Raw genomic sequence first — 23106 nt, forward strand, 5'->3', positions numbered from 1 at the left:
AATGATCTGGAAAAAAGTATAAATGATTTGTACAGCCAATTCTGTTATACTTAATTTAAGGCAGTGACTGAACTTACTGTATGTTCAATTTTTTTAGTGTAAAATTTTGTCATGAAATACAGCATCAAATGTCTCACAATTCACCCAGAGAGATACGTGTCTATACAACACACAAGTTCATCACTCATTCACTTGTCAAACTCAAAATGACCATAAATACAGCACACAAGTAGAAGTCATGTGACTTAAGTTAACCGCATATGCTTGCCGAGTATGACTTCTGCTTGTGTGCCGATCATGTGACTGTACACCGAAACATCTTGTTAACTTGTTTTTATGTAGTCCAATGATTTTTAATAAAGTTTGTTTGATTTCACTACATGGATGTTTTACACATCATGAATCTACATACAGACATGTTTAAAAAACTTTAATAGTATATCAAATAACATTGGTGCAGACGACCTGGTTCTTCATAAACTAAATATGAATGCATAAATAACTGAGTTAAAACATGCACAATAAATGCATGGAGATATAAATACAAGGATCAATACTGAGAGAAAGAATCATGTTCTGTCAATATGCCTGTATACGATTAAGATCGACATATGAAGAGAAGAGCAGAAAGCATGAAAACAGTTGCTATGGTGATACGAGGGTCAGACGGTGATGCGCTAATGAGGATCTCGGACCGCGTCCATCAAACCAAGAAAAAAACCCTTTCAACGGGACACAACAGCTCTGACTGGGATAATGACCGAGGCGAGCGATGAAACAAGCTGCGAATCCATGCAGATGACCCACTGCGACCACAGAAAGAACGTCAGACAGACTTCACTTCATCGTTACTGTGATGATGTCACACTTTAACACTAAAACATGTGCTTCTCACTCCTGTGATTTTGTACATAAATAGAGGACAAACAACAAATTAGAAACATAAATAAAAATCTATAATACATGACATTTTGCAAGAAAATGAAGGCTATTTTTAGGACCATTAAGTTTTGTATTGTGCATCATGTTCATGATAATTAAACCCCAAATTCTCATTATTTGTCTCATTATTTCTCATGTAATACAGTAATGAAAATCTAGTCTGGAAAAAAAAAAAAAATTAAATGAGTTCAAATTAAATTCTGTATAACACCACTATAAACAAACACAACTCATACTCTAATGTATTCACAATTTTTATCTGATTAAATTATTTAATTATGATTAAATACTATCACAACTTTTGGATTCACTTTTATCGTTTTATATATATATATATATATATATATATATATATATATATATATATATGTATTTCTTTTTTTTAGTTTAAGTTTTAGCAATTTTGTGATGTGCTTTTTTGCTTTTAAAAAAAAAAAATATATAATTTTATATATAATTTTTTTCCTCCATTAATTTTAGTACTTCAACTTAAACTTACTTTACTGAATCAGCAAGGATAATTTTCAGTTTTTATTAAATTTGACATCATATTTTATTTCTGTTTCAATTAACATAAATGTTTTTAATAGTTCTAGTTAATGATGATAACCCTGCATCAGAATGATGTCAATGCAAAAACCTTAAAATTTTTTGCTTTATTTTATTTGAGGTGAAACATGAGCTGCACTCATTCATTCTCAACAGGTTAATTTCAGACAGATAAATGGCAGGTTGGACTGCTGATGTTCATGTTTTCTGTTATATTCTGATATATTGACCAACAGATTTCCATTTTGTTTGTGTGTGTGTGTGTGTGTGTGTGTGTGTGTGTGTGTGTGTGTGTGTGTGTGTGTCCACAACATGTCAGTTCAGAGCTTTCTGAGCAACAATTCAGAGCATTTACATATATATATATATATATATAACTTATTTATCAAGTTGCCAAAGCAACATTTCTCATTTTCATTTGGTTTAAGTTGATGAAATAAAATTATTTCATCAAAATTATTAAACTAAAATAAAAATTACTATAACCTAAATAGACAATCGTTTTTTAAAAAAGGACAAAAACATTAACTAAAATGAAAATGTGACAAGTTTTAATTTGTTACAATTAGTAATAGTTAACATAAAAAAAATACTTCTACAGCTTTTAATTATCTTAATGTTAATCTCAACATTTACTAGTTTTAAAATCAGAAGGTTGTATCTGTTAACATGAGTTAATTCACTGTGAACTAACATGAACAAACAATGAATGACTTTTTATTAACTAAAGATTATTGTTAGTTCATGTTAACTAATGCATTATCTAATGTTAACTAATTCAACTTTATTGTAACTTTATTATTAGAATGAAAATGGGAAATTGAGAATTGAGAAAAATTGAGAAAATGGGACTTGATTCAGAAAAATTAGTGCATTTTCTCTAAAATCTCACAATCTTGCATCAAAGTCCATATTTAAAACTACTGACTCAATTAATGTTCCTGGTCTTATTGTGTATGATTGATCAGATGTTTTAAACATATGTCTTCATAATACTAATACTGTCACCTCAGTGGCCACAGTTCATTTGAATGTTAACCAATAGTCAATAGCTGTTCAGTTTTTCTCAAATCTTATGTGTGCTGTAATTTTCACATAATCAAACACGCAAAATCAGTCATCATTTTGAGTCATCACACAAACACTGTAAACATTGAGAATTATGATATTTTTACACATTGATCAAATTTAACAAGCAAAACAAAATATATACAAAGATTGAATCAAAAGCAGGTAAAATCTCAACATGCTAATGTCAAAATAATCATTTAATTCGACACTAAACACCCTGTTTTAAAGGAATAGTTCACCTAAAAATGAAATTAACTTCTTCCACATGGAAAACAAAGACATGTTCCGTCCATATACTGAAAGTCAACAGGGTCCAAAACAACACTGACTTTCATACAGACACAAAATATCTTCATGTTCCACAGACGAAAGAAAAAGTGGTATCAGTAAATGATCATTTCAGGCGAACATGTAAACTAATCTATATTTTGCAGATGTCTCGTCTGATTAACGACTGATGGATGAATGTGTAATACTTCAACTTCAACACAAGTCTTCATTTTTAGCAGTTAAAACACTAATGAGTGTCTGCTCACTAAATGAACACATCTGATGGGAAATAACTGTGCAAACCTCTGATTTAATTCCACATGAAACTCTCAAAATGAGACACTAATTGAATGGAATCACGTGATCAGATAAAACGAGCTTCATTCATTAAACACATCAGATTCATTAACGAGTCCCAGTGTGTGTGTAAACTAAACGAATGTGATTTTACATTTTTCTCTTATTAAAACATAAAAATCAGTCTCATATGGAATGCTAAATGTGAGAAACGTCATGATTAAATTATAAAGGCTAATCAAATGAAAAAAGTTATTTTACATCAGTATCAATAAAACATCATCACTTCATTTTCTACAGGATTCAATATGAAACAGACGCATGAAGTACTCGGATACACACACACACACACACACACACACACTCACTCACACACATGGACTGATCCGTGACCTTTAAAGTATGATGTGATTCATTTCTGTTTGATTGACATTAAAACACGTGGCTAAAATAATTTATAAAGTCTGTAAAAGGGTGAATATTAAACAGAAGTCATACACGAGTCGCGTTCACACTGATCAAACTCCACATGTGACCCCAAAGTCTCTGAACACACTTAAAAAAAAACACACACACAAATCCATCCCGTCCTTCCAGATCATGTGACCCACGTGAAAACAAGTCCGGTAACAGTCCGATATCCCAGAATGTGCGTCTCAGGAGAGAGTGATCCATTAAACCAGTGACAGCGCTGTGAAAGGTCAAAGTGCGTGTGAGACTACTTGAACATCAAACGCTCAGGTACCGGAGGAACGTCAGCATCTGCAGGGTCCGAACCGGTCCAGATCCGGGCGATCGATCGCCGTCGACGAGACTGTGGCGCCTTCCGTTCCTGAAATCATTCAGACAGGGGTTATTAATGCTAGTGTTGATTGTTAGTTCATGAATTAAATATTACATTCTCAAGTAGAAAGACCGAAATAGTATTTCCTTGCAAAACGTACATTAGAAATCAGTTTTTATTTACAACTTCGAAAAACAGTTTTTACAAGCTAGTCATTCAGTTCAGTTCAGATCATGTCGATTTTATTTGAATGAGTTTGTCTCTACTGTAAATATCTGAACCGATGAAACGCGTCTCACCTGAACGCCGCTCACTTCGTCAAACATTTCTGAAGAGCTGCAGGAAAACAAATAAATGTGAAATTAAATTTTATCAATACTTGTATAAATATCAATATTTATGTGTGTACAACTTTAGACATGAAACACTGACCAGCACTTTACTGTATTTACTGCTGTTACTTAATGTCTCGTGTCTGAAGTTACACAAAAACATTAAATTAAATAAATAAATAAATAAATAAATAAAATAAATTAATTATAAAAATGTAACAATTATTTGTTTTTATTACTTTTTGAAGTTTACTGTGTTTACTGCTGTTACTTAATGTTTCATGTCTGAAGTTACACAAAAACATTAAAAAAGATAATGAATACATTTATAAATAATAAATGTATAAATATTATAATTATTTGTTTTTATTACTTTTTGAAGTTTACTGTGTTTACTGCTGTTACTCAATGTTTCATGTCTGAAGTTACACAAAAACATTAAAAATAAATAAATTAATAAATTAAAAGATAATAAATACATTTATAAATATATAAAATAATAAATGTATAAATATTATAATTATTTGTTTTTATTAATTCTTGAAGTTTACTGTATTTACTGCTGTCATTCAATGTTTCATGTCTAAAGTTATATAAAATATATATTTTTAAAAATTAAATATTAAAAGAATAAATACATTTATAATTAAATAAAAATGTATTATACATTTTATTATTTTTGTATAACTTTAAACATTGACAACATTTTGATTTTTTTGTGAAAACCAAAGCATATGCATATATATATATATATATATATATATATATATATATATATATATATATATATATATATATATATATATATATATATATATGCACAAATACAATGCTTAATATATCTATATATAATGAAAATATTAAAGAATGTTATATCTAAATGTTAAACAATGTTCAATCCTCTTTTCAGAATGTATTTTGCGAGTGTCACACATTCATCCACTGCAACAGAAGACCGTAGAAAATATTTCAGCGTCACGTTCATGTTGAATTCATGTTGTCATAAACACACACCCTGTTATAAAGAGGACAGTCCTGTAGAATTATGGGTAAGGATTACAGGAAATCACCCATTATGTTAAAGATTTGAGTCTAACCCAACACCTGACCCTCACAGATGAAACACCAGTTATTATTAACAGTTTTAGACATTATTATAAACCTTTAATATAATTCAGTCATCCACAGGTTTGACTGTATGTGTGATGTCATTCCCCGCGTCACAAACAGTCAAACACAACGTTAGATCAGATCTATCACTCCTGTGAGTGATCCACATCTAATGTTTGTTAAATCCTGCACACAGAAATACTTCCACATCCTCCAAAGTAAAGCGTTAGCACACAAGAGTTCATGTGCGGCCCACATTCACCCAAACACCTCGCGAGCGCTTCATACGCTCCTGACTGACTGCACACTGTGGGCTGAACATGAAGCTCAGTGAATCAGAAGAGTGAGGGCTCATGGGTAATCACACAGCATGATAAGTACTGTCCTGCAGACCAATGCACAGGATACGAGCGCTTACATCTCACGGTTTACTGTGTCTTCAGCTGCTCAGGAACCTACTGAGCTCCCTCATTATCTCTGTTTCCATCCAAAGTTGTGGATTTAACTCATGAGCAAAACTGGGATATTAAACTCAAAGCTGAGCTCAGTGGGTTTGGGAGCAGAGACCCGTGTGATTGGCTGTGTGATTGGCCGGCCCTGTTGTGATTGGCTGATTAGACTCACGGCGAGAGGATCGGCTGTGAAAGCGGCGACACTATTCCTCATCTCGTTCTCACTGCCGCGCAGAGGAATCAGAGACACGTTACCAAAACGAGCATCCAGGGGCGCCGAACGACTCGTGGCGCGAGATTTCAGCCACTCCGCCGGCCACACGCGCCCTCCGTTCTGACAGACAGAGAGAGAGAGATGGTTCATGCATTTCTCCACGATAACAACATCACTTATGAATCTTTGACAGTAAGAGCAGGAACATGTTGCCATGATCCTCTGGGACTGACCTGTATGCTCATGAACGTAGCGAACCATTCCCTCATTTCATTCTGTGTGTCGCAGCACAGGTACCTGTGACAGAAACAAACACATCAACACACACGCACCGCTTGTCCTTTACAGCACTGTTTCATAAGTCGAACCCCTCAGACATCAAATATTTACTTTTGAAGATCCCCAGACAGACTGCATTTTGAGATGTTTTTTATTTTTCAATAATTTAGAAACACTTTTGCATGTTCAGAATTCTCTGATGTCAGTTAATGGTCACATGACAAGCAAGATAAAATATATTCCATTTTTGCTTTAGAATTGTTTTATTATGGATGGAGGGATGGATGGATGGATGGATGGATGGAGGGATGGATAGGTAGATGGATGGATGGATAGATAGAGGGAGGGATGGATAGATGGAGGGATGGGTGGATGGAGGGTTGCATGGATGGATGGATGGAAGGAGGGATAGAAAAATCGGTGGATGGATGACGGATGGATGAAATGAGGGATGGATAGATAGATGGATAGATGGAGGGTTGGATAATGGAAGGATGGATGGAGGGATGGATAATGGAAGGATGGATGGATGGATGGATGGATGGATGATGGAAGGATGGATGATGAAGGATGGATGATGAAGGATGGATGGAAGGATGGAAAATGAAAGGATGGATGGAGGGATGGATGGATAATGGAAGGATGGATGAAGGGATGGAGCAAATAGATGGATGGATGCATGGATGGATGAATGGATGAATGGATGGATGGATGGATGGATGGATGATGGAAGGATGGATGGATGGAGGGATGGATGGATGGAAGGATGGATGGATGGAGGGATGGATGAATGAATGGATGGATGATGGAAGGATGGATGGATGGATGGATGGAGGGATGGATGAATGAATGGATGGATGATGGAAGGATGGATGGATGGAAGGATGAAAGGAGGGATGGATGGATGGATAGAAGGATGGATGGAGGGATGGATAATGGAAGGATGGATGCATGGATGGTTGGATGATGGAAGGATGGATGGAGGGAGGGATGGATGATGGAAGGATGGATGGAGGGATGGATGATGGAAGGATGGATGGAGGGATGGATAATGGAAGGATGGAAGGATGGATGGAGGGTATAGATGGATGGATGGATGGATGGATGGATGGATGGATGGAGGGATGGATGATGGAAGGATGGATGATGGAAGGATGGATAATGAAAGGATGGATGGAGGGATGGATGGATAATGGAAGGATGGATGAAGGGATGGAGCAAATAGATGGATGGATAAATGGATGGATGGATGGAAGGATGGAGGGATGGATGGATGGAAGGATGGATGGATGGAGGGATGGATGAATGAATGGATGGATGATGGAAGGATGGATGGATGGATGGATGGAGGGATGGATGAATGAATGGATGGATGATGGAAGGATGGATGGATGGAAGGATGAAAGGAGGGATGGATGGATGGATAGAAGGATGGATGGAGGGATGGATAATGGAAGGATGGATGGAGGGATGGATGGATGAATGCATGGATGGTTGGATGATGGAAGGATGGATGGAGGGAGGGATGGATGATGGAAGGATGGATGATGGAAGGATGGATAATGAAAGGATGGATGGAGGGATGGATGGATAATGGAAGGATGGATGAAGGGATGGAGCAAATAGATGGATGGATGGATGATGGAAGGATGGATGGAAGGATGGAGGGATGGATGGATGGATGGATGGAATGACAGATAGAATCCAGATTTGATAAGTTGTATCACTATTTCAGATTTGTTTTGGTTCCATTTGTTTCTTTTAACGTTACATTCAGTGTAATTAATTTGCATCTTTTCATCAACTTACAAACTTTACTCTGCTTTAGAGGGTAAAATCACACCATATTAACGTTATTTACAGAGAATATAACTGATACTGACACTTCTGTGTGTGTGATGTGTGTGTGTGTGTGTGTGTGTGTGTGTGTGTGTCTAGAGGGGCTAAATGAACCTTTACCCTTGTTTGTCTGAGTCAGAATCTTGTTCAAACACACACACACACACACACACACACACACACACACACACACACACACACATTCAGTGATTCCTCACCACTGCTGTCGCTCCTGCTTCTCCTGTTTCTCACTTTCATAGATGACTGTAAGACCCCAACTACAGAAAGAGAGAGAGATAAAAGAGTAAAACAACTCTATATCTGTTATGATTTCCACAGATGATCATGTCCAGAATCTCAAATGCACCTGCTAGTCAATCATATTATATTTGTACACCTGCAGCATCATCTGATTGGCTCTGAGACGCAGTCATTAGTGCTGTATGAATCAGATCTAACCCTTCTCTACATCCACTTCTCTTACTGAACAGTTATTGAATATGAGCAGTGAAGCAGCTCAAGATGATTGAGACACTTTACATCTCAAACAGAAGAAACTGAAGGATTCCTGTAAGAGCCTGAACTGCACCATTCTCCCTATGAATCCTGCTGCAGCATCTTTATGATCTTTAAATGATCATCATGATCTGATAAACCTGACGCACAAAACCTACTACATGCACTCAGTCTTTTTTTAGCAAATAAAAGTCTTGCACCAGATTTCACAGTTTTGCTCAGTTTGAGTCTCTGAATAAAACTGAGCTGTTTGTTCCTCCGTATTCTCACTATATCAGACTATATCAGAGCCATAAAAGCCTGATGGATCAAATTTGATATAAAACATAAAACACCTATGCAAACTTTTTTTTCTCAGTAGGGTTCAATAAACTGTTCCATTTCAAACACTGATATTTTTCGGACTATTATTTTATATGTCAGGCTTTATAAACTCTACAGCACTGAATCAGCAGAGTGTCTCTCTGATTGTGTGTGGACTCACACTGACACCTGCTGGTCAGGAATCACAGCGCACCTCCGGCACATCCCCAGATTATTCATGAATATTCTCTAAATGTTCAAAATATCCGTTTTTTTTAAAATGTTTTAAACATGTTTTTCTTGGTTATGCGAACTTTAAGGAAACATTTCATTGTATCATTCTTCAAACATTATGTAAGCGTTACTTTTGAATGTTCTCTGAACGTTCCGAAACAAGTAGTAACATTTAAAAAACGTTAGATGAACGTCCAACTAAACCATTTCAGCCAAAATAAAACGTTCCTTGAACGATGTATAAACTTGAACCTTTAACACATGCAAATATTATTTAATTATATTTATAATCAATATTTCTAGCAAATTCTTCACTGATGCATTCACCATCTTCAACTCTATTTGTATAGAGCTTTTCAAAACACGTATTGTTTCAAAGCAGCTTTAGAGGAAATCATGATATCAATGCCTTAAAATGCTGTTTAGTTAGAAAGCTCACTAGAGTTTAGTACAGTTTTAATATTAATTATGATGTAAATCTCACCATGTGGGTGGGCGGAGCTTCTTTTTAATGCCGTGATAGACTTTCAGACACTTGACGGGCCATTCTCTCTCTGGACGGTTACTCTGAAGAGAAAGAGAGAGAGAGAAATATACCTACTAAAACACACACACTCCACCGAGAACCCAAAACTACAGGGAAAACCACCACCTGAGAACCCATTAAACCAGAACAAGACAGACCAGTGACACTAAACCTCTACCTACACACACACACACACACACATATAATTATCATAGACTATTTGTCTGTTTGTATATAAAGTGAATTATAATGACCACAGACACCCAAACCCTAAAGAAACCTTTCAAGCAGTAATGTTGAGCGTTGAGGACGTCAGCACACTATGACTAGGTGAACCCGTTCTCTCTCACACACACTATCTGTACTCACACACTGCAGCTCTGGGCTTTGCAGCTTTTGCAGATTCTGTGTATGAGAGTTTGACAGTAAAACATCAATCAGACGCTCACTCTTTGCTCTCACACACTGACTGTATTTACACACACAACAAATCACATTTAAGATCCATAGAGTGCAGCCGTATTCAGAATAAGATGTTTATGTGTGTTCTGGCATCAGAATATTGCTGTAAACCTAAGTGTTGTAAGTTTGGTGTACATGGCATGTCACATGTCAAGAGGTCAGACAGGTCATTTACATTCTGAGGGTCAGAGATGATATGCAGGGACAACAATCATGAAGCAACTACATCATGACCACGTAACATTAGTCACCGTCAGGGAGGAAATCAAATGATAAAGCACGGATGTTTAATATGACACACTCTTACCCTGATTTCTTTATAGAGTCTGAGCGAGGTGCTGGTCAGGATGAAGTATCGGTCATTGAAGCTGCCGGTGGTCAAACCCAATCCCAGCAGACTCCTCTCCTCTCTGAACTTCATCATGCCGTGTTTGGACACCTCCACTTTACTGGCTGGAGGAAACACACACACACACTCAATCAGGAAACAATAAACAAAACACTGCACATGTCACCTGATCTACATGAGCACATGTTCTAGTGCTTCTAAATAAAACTGATTGATAATGCATTTATTATTTAATACAGTTTATTCATCCCACGGCCTTGGAAAACCTGGATGTACAGTATGTAAAAGCAAAACTTTAAAAGAATAATGGAAAACGGAACATTTACAATACACATTATTATAGTTATGCAAAGCTCTAAAATTGTGAAAAATTCTGAGTTAATAATGTTTTAAAATCTTGATCCTTAATCGTCATCCAGTAAATCCTAAATAACTTGGAAGTCATGCAAATCTGCACCGTTTCAAGAGAACATTCAGCTCTTAAAACTTCTGCAATCCTGAAATTTAATTTACAAAAAAGTGTAACACTGCTAAATGTGGTTGCTAGGGTGTTCTGGGTGGTTGCTAAGGTGTTGTAGATGATGCTATGTGGTTGCTATGGTGTTATGGGTGGTTGCTAGGGTGTTGTAAATAATGCTATGTTGTTGCTATGGTGTTCTGGGTGGTTGATGATGCTATGTGGTTGCTAGGGTGTTGTAGATGATGCTATGTGGTTGCTAGGGTGTACTGGGTGGTTGCTAGGGTGTTGTAGGTGATGCTATGTGGTTGCAAGGGTGTTCTGGGTGGTTGATGATGCTATGTGGTTGCTAGGGTGTTGTAGATGATGCTATGTGGTTGCTAGGGTGTACTGGGTGGTTGCTAGGGTGTTGTAGGTGATGCTATGTGGTTGCAAGGGTGTTCTGGGTGGTTGCTAGGGTGTTGTAGATGATGCTATGTGGTTGTTACGGTGTTCTGGGAGGTAGGGTGTTCTGGGTGGCTACTAGGGTGTTGTAGGTGATGCTATGTGGTTGCTATGGTGTTCTGGGTGGTTACTAGGGTGTTGTAGATGATGCTATGTGGTCGCTATGGTGTTCTGGGTGGTTACTAGGGTGTTGTAGATGATGCTATGTGGTTGCTAGGGTGTTTTAGATGATGCTATGTGGTTGCTAGGGTGTTCCGGGTGGTTGCTAGGGTGTTGTAGATGATGCTATGTGGTTGCTATGGTATTCTGGGTGGTTGCTAGGGTGTTTTAGATGATGCTATGTGGTTGCTAGGGTGTTCCGGGTGGTTGCTAGGGTGTTGTAGATGATGTTCTTAAAACTTCTGCAATCCTGAAATTTAATGTACAAAAAAGTGTAAAACTGTAGAAAAGTTGTCAAATATTACAGCATATTAGCCTTTGAATAATGTTGTGGATAAAAAATCCAGTCTGAGACCATAGTCTCTGAAGCGGTTCGCTTGTGATGAGAAAGCAATCCAACAAACCATGCTGTGTCACAATGTATGATGGGTAAGCACGTCATCACCACTGAAAACCAAAGTTGCTCTTCTCCGAAATAGATTCATGGTAAGAATATTGGCCAGACGAAGCCTTGATTCCTGCTCAAAATGATAAACAGGGTTTCTGCAGATTTTATGAAGGTAAATTTAAGACTTTTGGATAAAGTAATATAACGACAAATACAATAAGCCTGCGTATGGATGAGGGAGCATAATCAGCTGCGCTGACCAATGAGAGGACAGTTTACTTGCATTTGACTTGTATTAACAAACTTTGGAGAGTATATTGACTTTTGAAAGAACCGAACCCAAGAAGAAAATGCAACCTTGCAACAATTTTAATCCCTGTTTCAGAACAAAGAAAATGGTCTGAAAACGCCCTAACCTCAGCACACACACACACACACACACACACACACACACACACACACACACACACACACGCACACACTCTCTTACCCAGGTAGACCAGCATGGCCTCCATGGAGAAGTGCTTCTTCACCAGCAGGTGACTGTCTGTGCCGAGGGAATGGAAGATGGGCAGAACTCTCTCCTGATAGTGCAGCGGGCGCTCTGAGACACACAGACACATGAAAACATCCTCACAAACCGCTGACGGCTGAATCAGAGCGTACTGTAACCGGCGACCCTGTCACTCACCCGTCTCTTCTTTCTCGTTCACCTCAAAGCAGCACCAGTAGTCCTTCTCCTTCACGCTGATTTTCCGTCTGTCCAGAATCTCAAACGTCAGTTCTGCTGCCGTCATTGCGGCGGGAATCTGCCCAAAGTCACAGTTCACACTTCAGAAACATCCGTCTCTCTGACTGTCTCGTGAATGAAAAGCAGGACTCGTCTATTTTACTAAAACCATTTTAAAATATTTCACAGTGACTTCATATCTAAGAGTCATACTGTTCAGATCCTTTGTCAAAGTTCAAAGGTAAAACGCACCTTTACATGCTGTTCGGCTGTTTCCTTCTTCTCCTCCAGGTAAACTGTACAGATAAAATCACCACTTCCCTGCACACACACACACACACACACACACACACTTTAACCACAAATACAAAACCCACTAAATAAGTAATTATAATAAACAACACATGAATATCTAGATTTTAAAATAGTAGTAACATTTATCTAGTAATATTATAATATAATATATAGATTTTATATAGTAATTAAAACATGAGTGATGATTTCTTGCTGGGATGTTCTGGGTGGTTGCTAGGGTGTTGTGGGTGATGCTATGTGGTTGCTAGGGTGTTGTAGATGATGTTATGTGATTACTAGGTTGTTCTGGGTGGTTGCTAGGGTGTTCTGGTGGTTACTAGGGTGTTGTAGATGATGCTATGTGGTTGCTAGGGTGTTGTAGATGATGCTATGTGGTTGCTAGGGTGTTCTGGTGGTTACTAGGGTGTTGTAGATGATGCTATGTGGTTGCTAGGGTGTTGTAGATGATGCTATGTGGTTGCTAGGGTGTTCTGGGTGGTAGGGTGTTCTGGGTGGTTGCTAAGGTGTTGTCTATGATGCTATGTGGTAGTTAGGGTGTTCAAGGTTGTTGCTGGGGTGTTTTAGATATTGCTATGTGGTTGCTAGGGTGTTGTAGATGATGCTATGTGGTTGCTAGGGTGTTCTGGGTGGTTGCTAAGGTGTTGTCTATGATGCTATGTGGTAGTTAGGGTGTTCAAGGTTGTTGCTGGGGTGTTTTAGATAATGCTATGTGGTTGCTAGGGTGTTCTGGGTGGTTGCTAGGGTGTTGTAGATGATGCTATGTGGTTGCTAGGGTGTTCTGGGTGGTTGCTAAGGTGTTGTCTATAATGCTATGTGGTTGTTAGGGTGTTCAAGGTTGTTGCTGGGGTGTTTTAGATGATGCTATGTGGTTGCTAGGGTGTTCTGGGTGGTTGCTAGGGTGTTGTAGATGATGCTATGTGGTTGCTAGGGTGTTCTGGGTGGTTGCTAGGGTGTTGTCTATGATGCTATGTGGTTGCTAGGGTGTTCTGGGTGGTTACTAGGGTGTTGTAGATTATGCTATGTGGTTGCTAGGGTGTTCTGGGTGGTTGCTAGGGTGTTGTCTATGATGCTATGTGGTTGCTAGGGTGTTCTGGGTGGTTACTAGGGTGTTGTAGATTATGCTATGTGGTTGCTAGGGTGTTCTGGGTGGTTGCTAGGGTGTTGTCGATGATTCTATGTGGTTGCTAGAGTGTTCAAGGTGGTTGCTAGGGTGTTGTCAATGATGCTATGTGGTTGCTAGGGTGTTCTGGGTGGTAACTAGGGTGTTGTAGATTATGCTATGTGGTTGCTAGGGTGTTCTGGGTGGTTGCTAGGGTGTTGTCTATGATGCTATGTGGTTGCTAGGGTGTTCTGGGTGGTTACTAGGGTGTTGTAGATTATGCTATGTGGTTGCTAGGGTGTTCTGGGTGGTTGCTAGGGTGTTGTCGATGATTCTATGTGGTTGCTAGAGTGTTCAAGGTGGTTGCTAGGGTGTTGTCAATGATGCTATGTGGTTGCTAGGGTGTTCTGGGTGGTAACTAGGGTGTTGTAGATGATGCTATGTAGTTGCTAGGGTGTTCTGGGTGGTTGCTAGGGTGTTGTCGATGATTCTGTGTGGTTGCTAGGGTGTTCAAGGTGGATGCTAGTGTGTTGTCAATGATGCTATGTGTTTGCTTGGGTGTTCAAGGTGGTTGCTAGGGTCTTGTGGGCGATGCTATGTGGTTGCTAGGGTGTTGTCGATTATTCTATGTGGTTGCTAGGGTGTTCAAGGTGGTTGCTAGGGTGTTGTCAATGATGCTATGTGTTTGCTTGGGTGTTCAAGGTGGTTGCTAGGGTCTTGTGGGCGATGCTATGTAGTTGCTAGGGTGTTGTCGATTATTCTATGTGGTTGCTAGGGTGTTCAAGGTGGTTGCTAGGGTGTTGTCAATGATGCTATGTAGTTGCTAGGGTGTTCAAGGTGGTTGCTAGGGTGTTATCAATGATCCTATGTGGTTGCTAGGGTGTTGTGGCTGTGTCTGTGATATTCCGGTCTCTGTGTGGCTCCGGTTTCTCCTTCAATATGATTTTTTTTCATCAGTTTTTTTGTCAATCAGGTGAGAATTGTACATCTGATCATTTAGTGAACATGAAATGTGTTGTTAAATATGTACTTAAAATCTCAAGTAAATATTCCACAATTTTCCCACAAAAAAAGTTAACCAGAGAGGGGAGAGCAATATTAGCTAATCAAAATCAATAATTCTGACAGATTGATCAATATGTGATCAAAAAAGGAAAGGTAAGTTCCAATTTGAAGACGATCAGTAATATTTAATATTTCTAAATGACTCTTCAAATCATTCATTCACAGCTTTCACTTGTCTTGTGTTTTTAAGTGTTTGACTGATTTCAGTAATGAGGCTCAACACGTCTACTCTCACTGTCACTAATGTCAGTCATATGAACACATCGTGATCACAGGAGGGTAAGTTAAGGTAAGTCACATGACTATAGTCCTCATAAACAGCTCTTACCGTTCCAGCTTTAGGCGTGAGATTGTCTCTGAGCTTTATGATGTATGTGATCTCATCTAACTGCTTCTTCAGCTGCTGCTCGTTCACCTAAAACACACACACAGTTCTTCCTCTAGTCTCCAACAGATGGCGCTAGTGACTGTATGAACATCTAATGCTCCACAGTCATCAGGAATAACACAAATCTCCTAGGAAAAGGAGAACTTTTCTAACAATCATACATCGAATATAGTGACATAGTGTTGGATGAGATCCTCGATGACCCGACCGGCGCTGTAGTCCTTCCCGTCCGCCTGGAAGAGGGTGGGTCCGAACACGATGGCCAGATTATGAAGATTCATTTGATTGAGATCTGCAAACCTCTGGACACTGCACACACACACACACACACACACACACACACACACACACACACACAGATCAGTACACAACACTTCTCTGAAACCAGAGCAGCGAGGAACTTCTGTGTAAGAAAGAGGAAGTGTGTCTCACCAGTATAGATGATTAACCAGCGCTCGTAGTGTCGCCTGATTCACTCGCGGAAGATTACTGTACAGAAGCTGGTACTGACAGATACGACTGCTCTCGTCTGAAACACCTGAACACACACACACGTTAATCAACTGGGGAATCATTAAATCCCGCTAGCAATGTGTTAAATCTTAACTTTCTGGTCTGGCTTTCTCAAGCCAACAAAGTTTGTCTTCACAAATATCACATATTGCGGTAATAACCTGTAGTGCTGAGCCAGCTGTGCGCCTCCTGGCCAAACAGGCCCTCCTCGATGTCTCTGAAGAAGCGCTTGAGGACGTTGGAGACGTCGTCCACCTGATGTTCACCTTCCTTCAGCCACACACATCTGGCGTCGCGTCTGAACTCCTCCAGCAGGGCGGCGATCTTACTGTTCACGCCACTCTTACGGTAGATTCCCTCTGAGGTCAGACCTAAAATTAAAACATTGAAGTTAATGCATGTAAACTCCTAATAACATTTTAACATTTCATTTTAATGCAGCAATGGTGAGCAGAAGAGACTTCACTCTTTTTCAATGTTCAATATGGGATTTAAAGACATTACGGACACACTGTTCATTTTTATTACAATAAACCTTAATGTAAACAACTCAATATTTAGTTTATCACTGTTTTCAAGTTCTGTTTTAGTCACCTGACTTACAAATGCTTCAGACGAATCGTTAAAATGAGTCACAGAGCTGACGTCTGTTGTGACATTTACTGTATTGATTTCATGTCGTCACACGTCTATGAGACATCGCTCATTAACAGTAAAGATAGTAAGACAGAGATCACATGATCACTGAGACACAAGAGGAATCTGTTTTTTAAGTGACGTTTTCATGATGTGTGTAACTATAGTGTGTGTGTGTGTGTGTGTGTGTGTGTGTCCTGTTATTTTGATCTCAGTCACATGAGTCTGTGGTCAAACATTTACATGATTTTTTTCAGAAACAATTTAATTTAAATGGATTTGGTTTCATTTGCCCCTGATTCTTTGGACAGAAATGAAGACATGCTTGTTTTGTTCCTTTCACAAAAAACACACAGAGGGAAGAATTATAGAATAGATTAGAAAATAATTGAATGAGGTTGAATATAAAGTAGAATAGAGCTGAACAGAGAAGAACAACTGAAAAGGTTTGAATAGGGTCAGACAAATTAGAGTTGAGAAGATTAGAATGGAAGTAGAAAAAAGCTGAATCAAGTAAAAAAACTGAATCATGTCAGAAAGAATTAAATAGAGTAGAGCAGAGCAAAGTAGAATTAAAGAGTGTAGAATAGAATTGAATAAATTTGAACAGTAGAGTTGAGAAGAATAGAATAGAAGTAAAACAGCAGAATCAAGCAGAAAAGAACTGAATAATGTTAGAATTGAATAGACTAGAGCAGAGCAGAGCAAAGTAGAAAAGTATTTGAAGAGTGTAGAATAGAGTTGAATAGAACAAAAAAACAACATTTTAACAAAATAGAATTGAGAAGATTAGAATAGAAGTAGGACAAAGCTGAATAAAGTAAAAAAGAACTGACTCATGTTAGAAAGAGTTGAATAGAATAGAGCAGAGCAAAGCAGAATTAAAGAGTGTAGAATAGAGTTGAATATAACAGAAAAACAGAACATTTTAACAAAATAGAATTGAGAAGATTAGAATAGAAGTAGGACAAAGCTGAATAAAGTAAAAAAGAACTGAATCATGTTAGAAAGAGTTGAATAGAATAGAGCAGAGCAAATCAGAATTAAAGAGTGTAGAATAGAGTTGAATAGAACAGAAAAACAGAACATTTTAACAAAATAGAGTTGAGAAGATTAGAATAGAAGTAGAACAAAGCTGAATCAAGTAAAAAAAGAACTGAATCATGTTAGAAAGAGTTGAATAGAATAGAGCAGAGCAAAGTAGAATTAAAGAGTGTAGAATAGAATTGAATAAATTTGAACAAAGTAGAGTTGAGAAGAATAGAATAGAAGTAAAACAGCAGAATCAAGCAGAAAAGAACTGAATAATGTTAGAATTGAATAGAGTAGAGCAGAGCAGAGCAAAGTAGAAAAGTATTTGAAGAGTGTAGAATAGAGTTGAATAGAAAAAAAAACAACATTTTAACAAAATAGAATTGAGAAGATTAGAATAGAAGTAGGACAAAGCTGAATAAAGTAAAAAAGAACTGACTCATGTTAGAAAGAGTTGAATAGAATAGAGCAGAGCAAAGCAGAATTAAAGAGTGTAGAATAGAGTTGAATATAACAGAAAACAGAACATTTTAACAAAATAGAATTGAGAAGATTAGAATAGAAGTAGGACAAAGCTGAATAAAGTAAAAAAGAACTGAATCATGTTAGAAAGAGTTGAATAGAATAGAGCAGAGCAAAGCAGAATTAAAGAGTGTAGAATAGAGTTGAATATAACAGAAAAACAGAACATTTTAACAAAATAGAGTTGAGAAGATTAGAATAGAAGTAGAACAAAGCTGAATCAAGTAAAAAAAGAACTGAATCATGTTAGAAAGAGTTGAATAGAATAGAGCAGAGCAAAGCAGAATTAAAGAGTGTAGAATAGAGTTGAATATAACAGAAAAACAGAACATTTTAACAAAATAGAGTTGAGAAGATTAGAATAGAAGTAGAACAAAGCTGAATCAAGTAAAAAAGAACTGAATCATGTTAGAAAGAGCTGAATAGAATAGAGCAGAGCAAAGTAGAATTAAAGAGTGTAGAATAGAGTTGAATATAATAGAAAAACAGAACATTTTAACAAAATAGAGTTGAGAAGATTAGAATAGAAGTAGAACAAAGCTGAATCAAGTAAAAAAAGAACTGAATCATGTTAGAAAGAGTTGAATAGAATAGAGCAGAGCAAAGTAGAATTAAAGAGTGTAGAATAGAATTGAATAAATTTGAACAAAGTAGAGTTGAGAAGAATAGAATAGAAGTAAAACAGCAGAATCAAGCAGAAAATAACTGAATAATGTTAGAACTGAATAGGGTAGAGCAGACCAGAGAAAAGTAGATTTGAAGAGTGTAGAATAGAGTTGAATAGAACAGAAAAACTGAACATTTAAAAAAATAGAGTTGAGAAGATTAGAATAGAAGTAGGACAAAGCTGAATAAAGTAAAATAGAACTGAATCATGTTAGAAAGAGTTGAATAGAACACAGCAGAGCAAAGTAGAACTAAAGAGTGTAGAATAGTTTAATAAAACAGAAAAACTGAACAGATTTGAACAAAATAGAGTTGAGAAGATTAGAATGGAAGTAGAACAAAGCTGAATCAAGTAAAAAAAAACTGAATCAAGTTAGAAAGAGTTGAATAGAGTAGAGCAGAGCAAAGTAGAATTAAAGAGTGTAGAATAGAATTGAATAAATTTGAACAAAGTAGAGTTGAGAAGAATAGAAGTAAAACAGCAGAATCAAGCAGAAAATAACTGAATAATGTTAGAATTGAATAGAGTAGAGCAGAGCAAAGTATAATTGAAGAGTGTAGAATGGAGTTGAATAGAACAGAAAAACTGAACATTTTAACAAAATAGAGTTGAGAAGATTAGAATAGAAGTAGGACAAAGCTGAATAAAGTAAAAAAAGAACTGAATCATGTTAGAAAGAGTTGAATAGAGTAGAGCAAAGAAAAGTAGAATTGAAGAGTGTAGAATAGTTGAAGAGAGCAGAAAAACTGAACAGATTTGAACAAAATAGAGTTGAGAAGAATAGAAGTAGAACAAAGCTGAATCAAGTAAAAAAGAACTGAATCATGTTAGAAAGAGTTGAAGAGAGCAGAGCAAAGTAGAATTAAGAGTGTATAGAGTGTAGAATAGAGTTGAATAGAACAGAAAACCTGAACAGATTTGAACAAAGTAGAGTTGAGAAGATTAGAGTACAAGTAGAACAAACTGAACCAAGTAAAAAAATAATTGAATCATGTCAGAAAGAGTTGAGTAGTGTAGAGTAGTGTACAGTAGAGCAGAGCAAAGCAAAGTACAACAAAAGAGTGTAGAACAGAATTATATAGAGTAGGGCAGAATAGAGTTGAGTACCGTATTGCGTGATGAAATGAATGCAGCGCTCCACGATCACGGGGATATCGGCCTCCGTCAGCTGCTGCTGACTCAGCGTGTCTCCAGAACTCCCAGCAGCCCTCTGGATCGCTGCCGCCCAGCCCAGGAAATCCAGCTTCCTCTCGCCCTCGATGTACAGCGTCCTGCAGGGAGACGCTCATGTTAGTCAGCCGCCTGCACTCACCCATACATGAGGCTTAACCGCTTTAACTCCTCCTGCTCACCTGCCTCGCTCCACCAGAACCAGAACCTCATTCTCCGGCTGGATCGCTACACACACACACACACACATACATTATGGACACATTTTTCATTTTTTATTACAATGAACCTTAATGTAAATCTGCTTTGAAACAATCTGTATTATATAAAGTGCTATAGAACTAAAGCTGACTCGACTAAATGCCTCTGATTGGCCACTGAATCCATGCAATCAACAGAAACGTGTGTGATTGGTTATAATGTTAAACTCTGCAAAAAAACGACACATAAAAACACATCTTTAGCGCAACGTGAGGTCATCTAAATGTACTGCAGACACTTTTCATGTCACTTCCACCCCGGTGTCACTCACAGAGCTCCTGGAGCTTCTGCAGGTCGATGGTCTCGTCGGCGCTGCTCTCTTCCAGCCGGATGTGCAGACTGGACCCCACCAGACAGAACCAGCCCAGCCTCGACATCTCCCGGTTCAGCCGGTCCTTGTACCGCAGCCGGCCGATGCGCTCGAACTCCTTCAGCAGCAGATCCTCCGCCCCCGAGGGAATGAACGACTGTAAGCGGCACAGAGTGGGAATGAGACACTGTTCAAAACCGTCGACCCGGATCAGAACAGGTGTGACGTTTACCTTAGCGATGGATTTGACCCACTCCCGCATGGACTCCGGATGATCAGTGCCGAACAGATACAAGCGCTCGGCGTCCGAGTACAGCTCAAAGGTGTGATCGTACCTGGAGGAAGAGACGAGATTATCATCAGCCCCTACAGAAGAGGAGAAAGTCCCTAAACACACGCTGTGCGCCACATTACCCATGAGTCTCGGGAGGGTTGACGGCCAGACAGACGATCTCCTTCATCTTCAGCCCTCCGTTCGGCGTAGCGTTTTTGTCACTTTCATAGTAGCTAAAATTCCCGTCGTTCAGCACACACCAGCGCCGGCTGAACTCTGATGGACACAGAATCACACGTGAATCAAACTATTGCTGCGTCTTTCCATCAACTCAGACAATTGTTCAGTGCAGGTCACTGATTGGCTCACCTTCTTTTCCCTTCTTCTCTGTGATTGGTCGAGCCATGGAGGCGGTCTTAAATAGGAATCCATTATGTGTGATGGAGGGCGGGGCCATGTAGTGCACCGTATCGATGGCAACCTTCACCTCTGACCTTGGGAGTTCTGTAGTTCAAAAGGGAAAGTGATTAACCCTTTAAATCCGGATGGAGCGCCGGCGCTGCCATTTGCGTGTCTCTCTTTAAGAGGAAATAAAAACTGAACCCATATAGGTAGCACAAAAATTCTTTTTGCATACAAAACCAGAGACTTTACTCGTTAAGATCAAGCCTCCAACATGCTTTTGTTGCATTGTTTTCACCCTCTAATGAGTAATATGCCTTTACAACAAAAACAGCACAGCCGCTAACTGAATACAAATATGTAGAATTCACGTGCTCATAACTTCATGAAAAATGCACAGACATAGAAATGCACATCTTAGAAAATGGCACATCACTATTTAAAGGTGTCCTAGAACCAGTTTTTACAAGATGTATTATAAGTCTAAGAATGTGTCTGAAGTTTCAGCTCAAAATACCCCATAGATTTTTTTAAATTAATTTTTTAACTGCCTATTTTGGGGCATTATTAACTATGCACCGATTCAGGCTGCGGTCCCTTTAAATCGCGCACTCCCTGCCCCCCCGAGCTGTCGACTATAATACAGTGCATTTACAAAGTTCACACAGCTAATATAACCCTCAAATGGATCTTTACAAGATGTTCGTCATGCATACTGCATGCATGCGTCGGATCATGTAAGTATAGTATTTATTTGGATGTTTACATTTGATTCTGAATGAGTTTGATGGTGCTCCGTGGCTAAAGCTAACATTACACACTGTTGGAGAGATTTATAAAGAATGAAGTTGTGTTTATGAATTATACAGACTGCAAGTGTTTAAAAATGAAAATAGCGACGGCTCTTGTCTCCGTGAATACAGTAAGAAACGATGGTAACTTTAACCACATTTAACAGTACATTAGCAACATGCTAACGAAACATTTAGAAAGACAATTCACAAATATCACTAAAAATATCATGATATCATGGATCATGTCAGTTATTATTGCTCCATCTGCCATTTTTCGCTATTGTTCTTGCTTGCTTACCTAGTCTGATGATTCAGCTGTGCACAGATCCAGACGTTAATACTGGCTGCCCTTGTCTAATGCCTTGAACATGAGCTGGCATATGCAAATATTGGGGGCGTACATATTAATGATCCCGACTGTTACGTAACAGTCGGTGTTATGTTGAGATTCGCCTGTTCTTCAGAGGTCTTTTAAACAAATGAGATTTATATAAGAAGGAGGAAACAATGGAGTTTGAGACTCACTGTATGTCATTTCCATGAACTGAACTCTTGTTATTCAACTATGCCAAGGTAAATTCAATTTTTGATTCTAGGGCACCTTTAAAGCAGATTCTCACGATTAAAATGAGCCCCAAATCACCATAATATATTGCTTTGATCACAAGATATTACTCACAGAATGATTTAACATACTTGGCTAAAACTGCCAACTAGCTGCGAACAAAATGAATAACACTTTATTCAACTATACTTTATGCTATCACCACAAAATTTGAACTAGATGCACCTCACATGTAGGAGATGACACCAAAAAAGAAGTTATTCCATGTCAAATAAAAAAAAAAAAAATTATATATATTTTTTGTCTTTTATCAGCAGTTTCTCAGCAGTAAAATGTCCAAATGTAATGTAATTTATATTTTCTAAAAATATATTCTAAATAATATT

The 23106-nt window shown here is 38.1% G+C and overlaps 1 protein-coding gene across 6 annotated transcripts in view; it reads right to left on the reverse strand.

Moving 5' to 3' along the window:
* Nucleotides 1-2551: 2551 nt before the first annotated feature.
* Nucleotides 2552-23106, reverse strand: part of LOC125249731 (arf-GAP with Rho-GAP domain, ANK repeat and PH domain-containing protein 1) — a 74882-nt gene continuing 54327 nt past the window's right edge. For 5 of the 6 annotated variants that reach the window (XM_048162080.1, XM_048162081.1, XM_048162082.1 and 2 more), the window contains 21 exons: nucleotides 21329-21463; nucleotides 21100-21235; nucleotides 20918-21020; nucleotides 20647-20842; nucleotides 20297-20342; nucleotides 20052-20215; nucleotides 16249-16458; nucleotides 16007-16112; nucleotides 15736-15883; nucleotides 15515-15601; nucleotides 12960-13028; nucleotides 12669-12786; nucleotides 12468-12581; nucleotides 10488-10633; nucleotides 10088-10123; nucleotides 9677-9759; nucleotides 8358-8417; nucleotides 6255-6318; nucleotides 5980-6141; nucleotides 4213-4249; nucleotides 2552-3961 (listed from right to left, as the gene is read on the reverse strand). In XM_048162080.1, coding sequence (XP_048018037.1) covers nucleotides 4232-4249; nucleotides 5980-6141; nucleotides 6255-6318; nucleotides 8358-8417; nucleotides 9677-9759; nucleotides 10088-10123; nucleotides 10488-10633; nucleotides 12468-12581; nucleotides 12669-12786; nucleotides 12960-13028; nucleotides 15515-15601; nucleotides 15736-15883; nucleotides 16007-16112; nucleotides 16249-16458; nucleotides 20052-20215; nucleotides 20297-20342; nucleotides 20647-20842; nucleotides 20918-21020; nucleotides 21100-21235; nucleotides 21329-21463 — 2201 coding nt within the window. In that variant the 3' untranslated portion in view covers nucleotides 2552-3961; nucleotides 4213-4231. The remainder of the gene's footprint in view (nucleotides 3962-4212; nucleotides 4250-5979; nucleotides 6142-6254; nucleotides 6319-8357; nucleotides 8418-9676; nucleotides 9760-10087; nucleotides 10124-10487; nucleotides 10634-12467; nucleotides 12582-12668; nucleotides 12787-12959; nucleotides 13029-15514; nucleotides 15602-15735; nucleotides 15884-16006; nucleotides 16113-16248; nucleotides 16459-20051; nucleotides 20216-20296; nucleotides 20343-20646; nucleotides 20843-20917; nucleotides 21021-21099; nucleotides 21236-21328; nucleotides 21464-23106) is intronic. The other variant, XM_048162083.1, reaches the window with a different exon arrangement.

Source organism: Megalobrama amblycephala, linkage group LG16 (genome assembly GCF_018812025.1).
Source record: "Megalobrama amblycephala isolate DHTTF-2021 linkage group LG16, ASM1881202v1, whole genome shotgun sequence".
Classification (NCBI taxonomy): Eukaryota; Metazoa; Chordata; class Actinopteri; order Cypriniformes; family Xenocyprididae; genus Megalobrama; species Megalobrama amblycephala.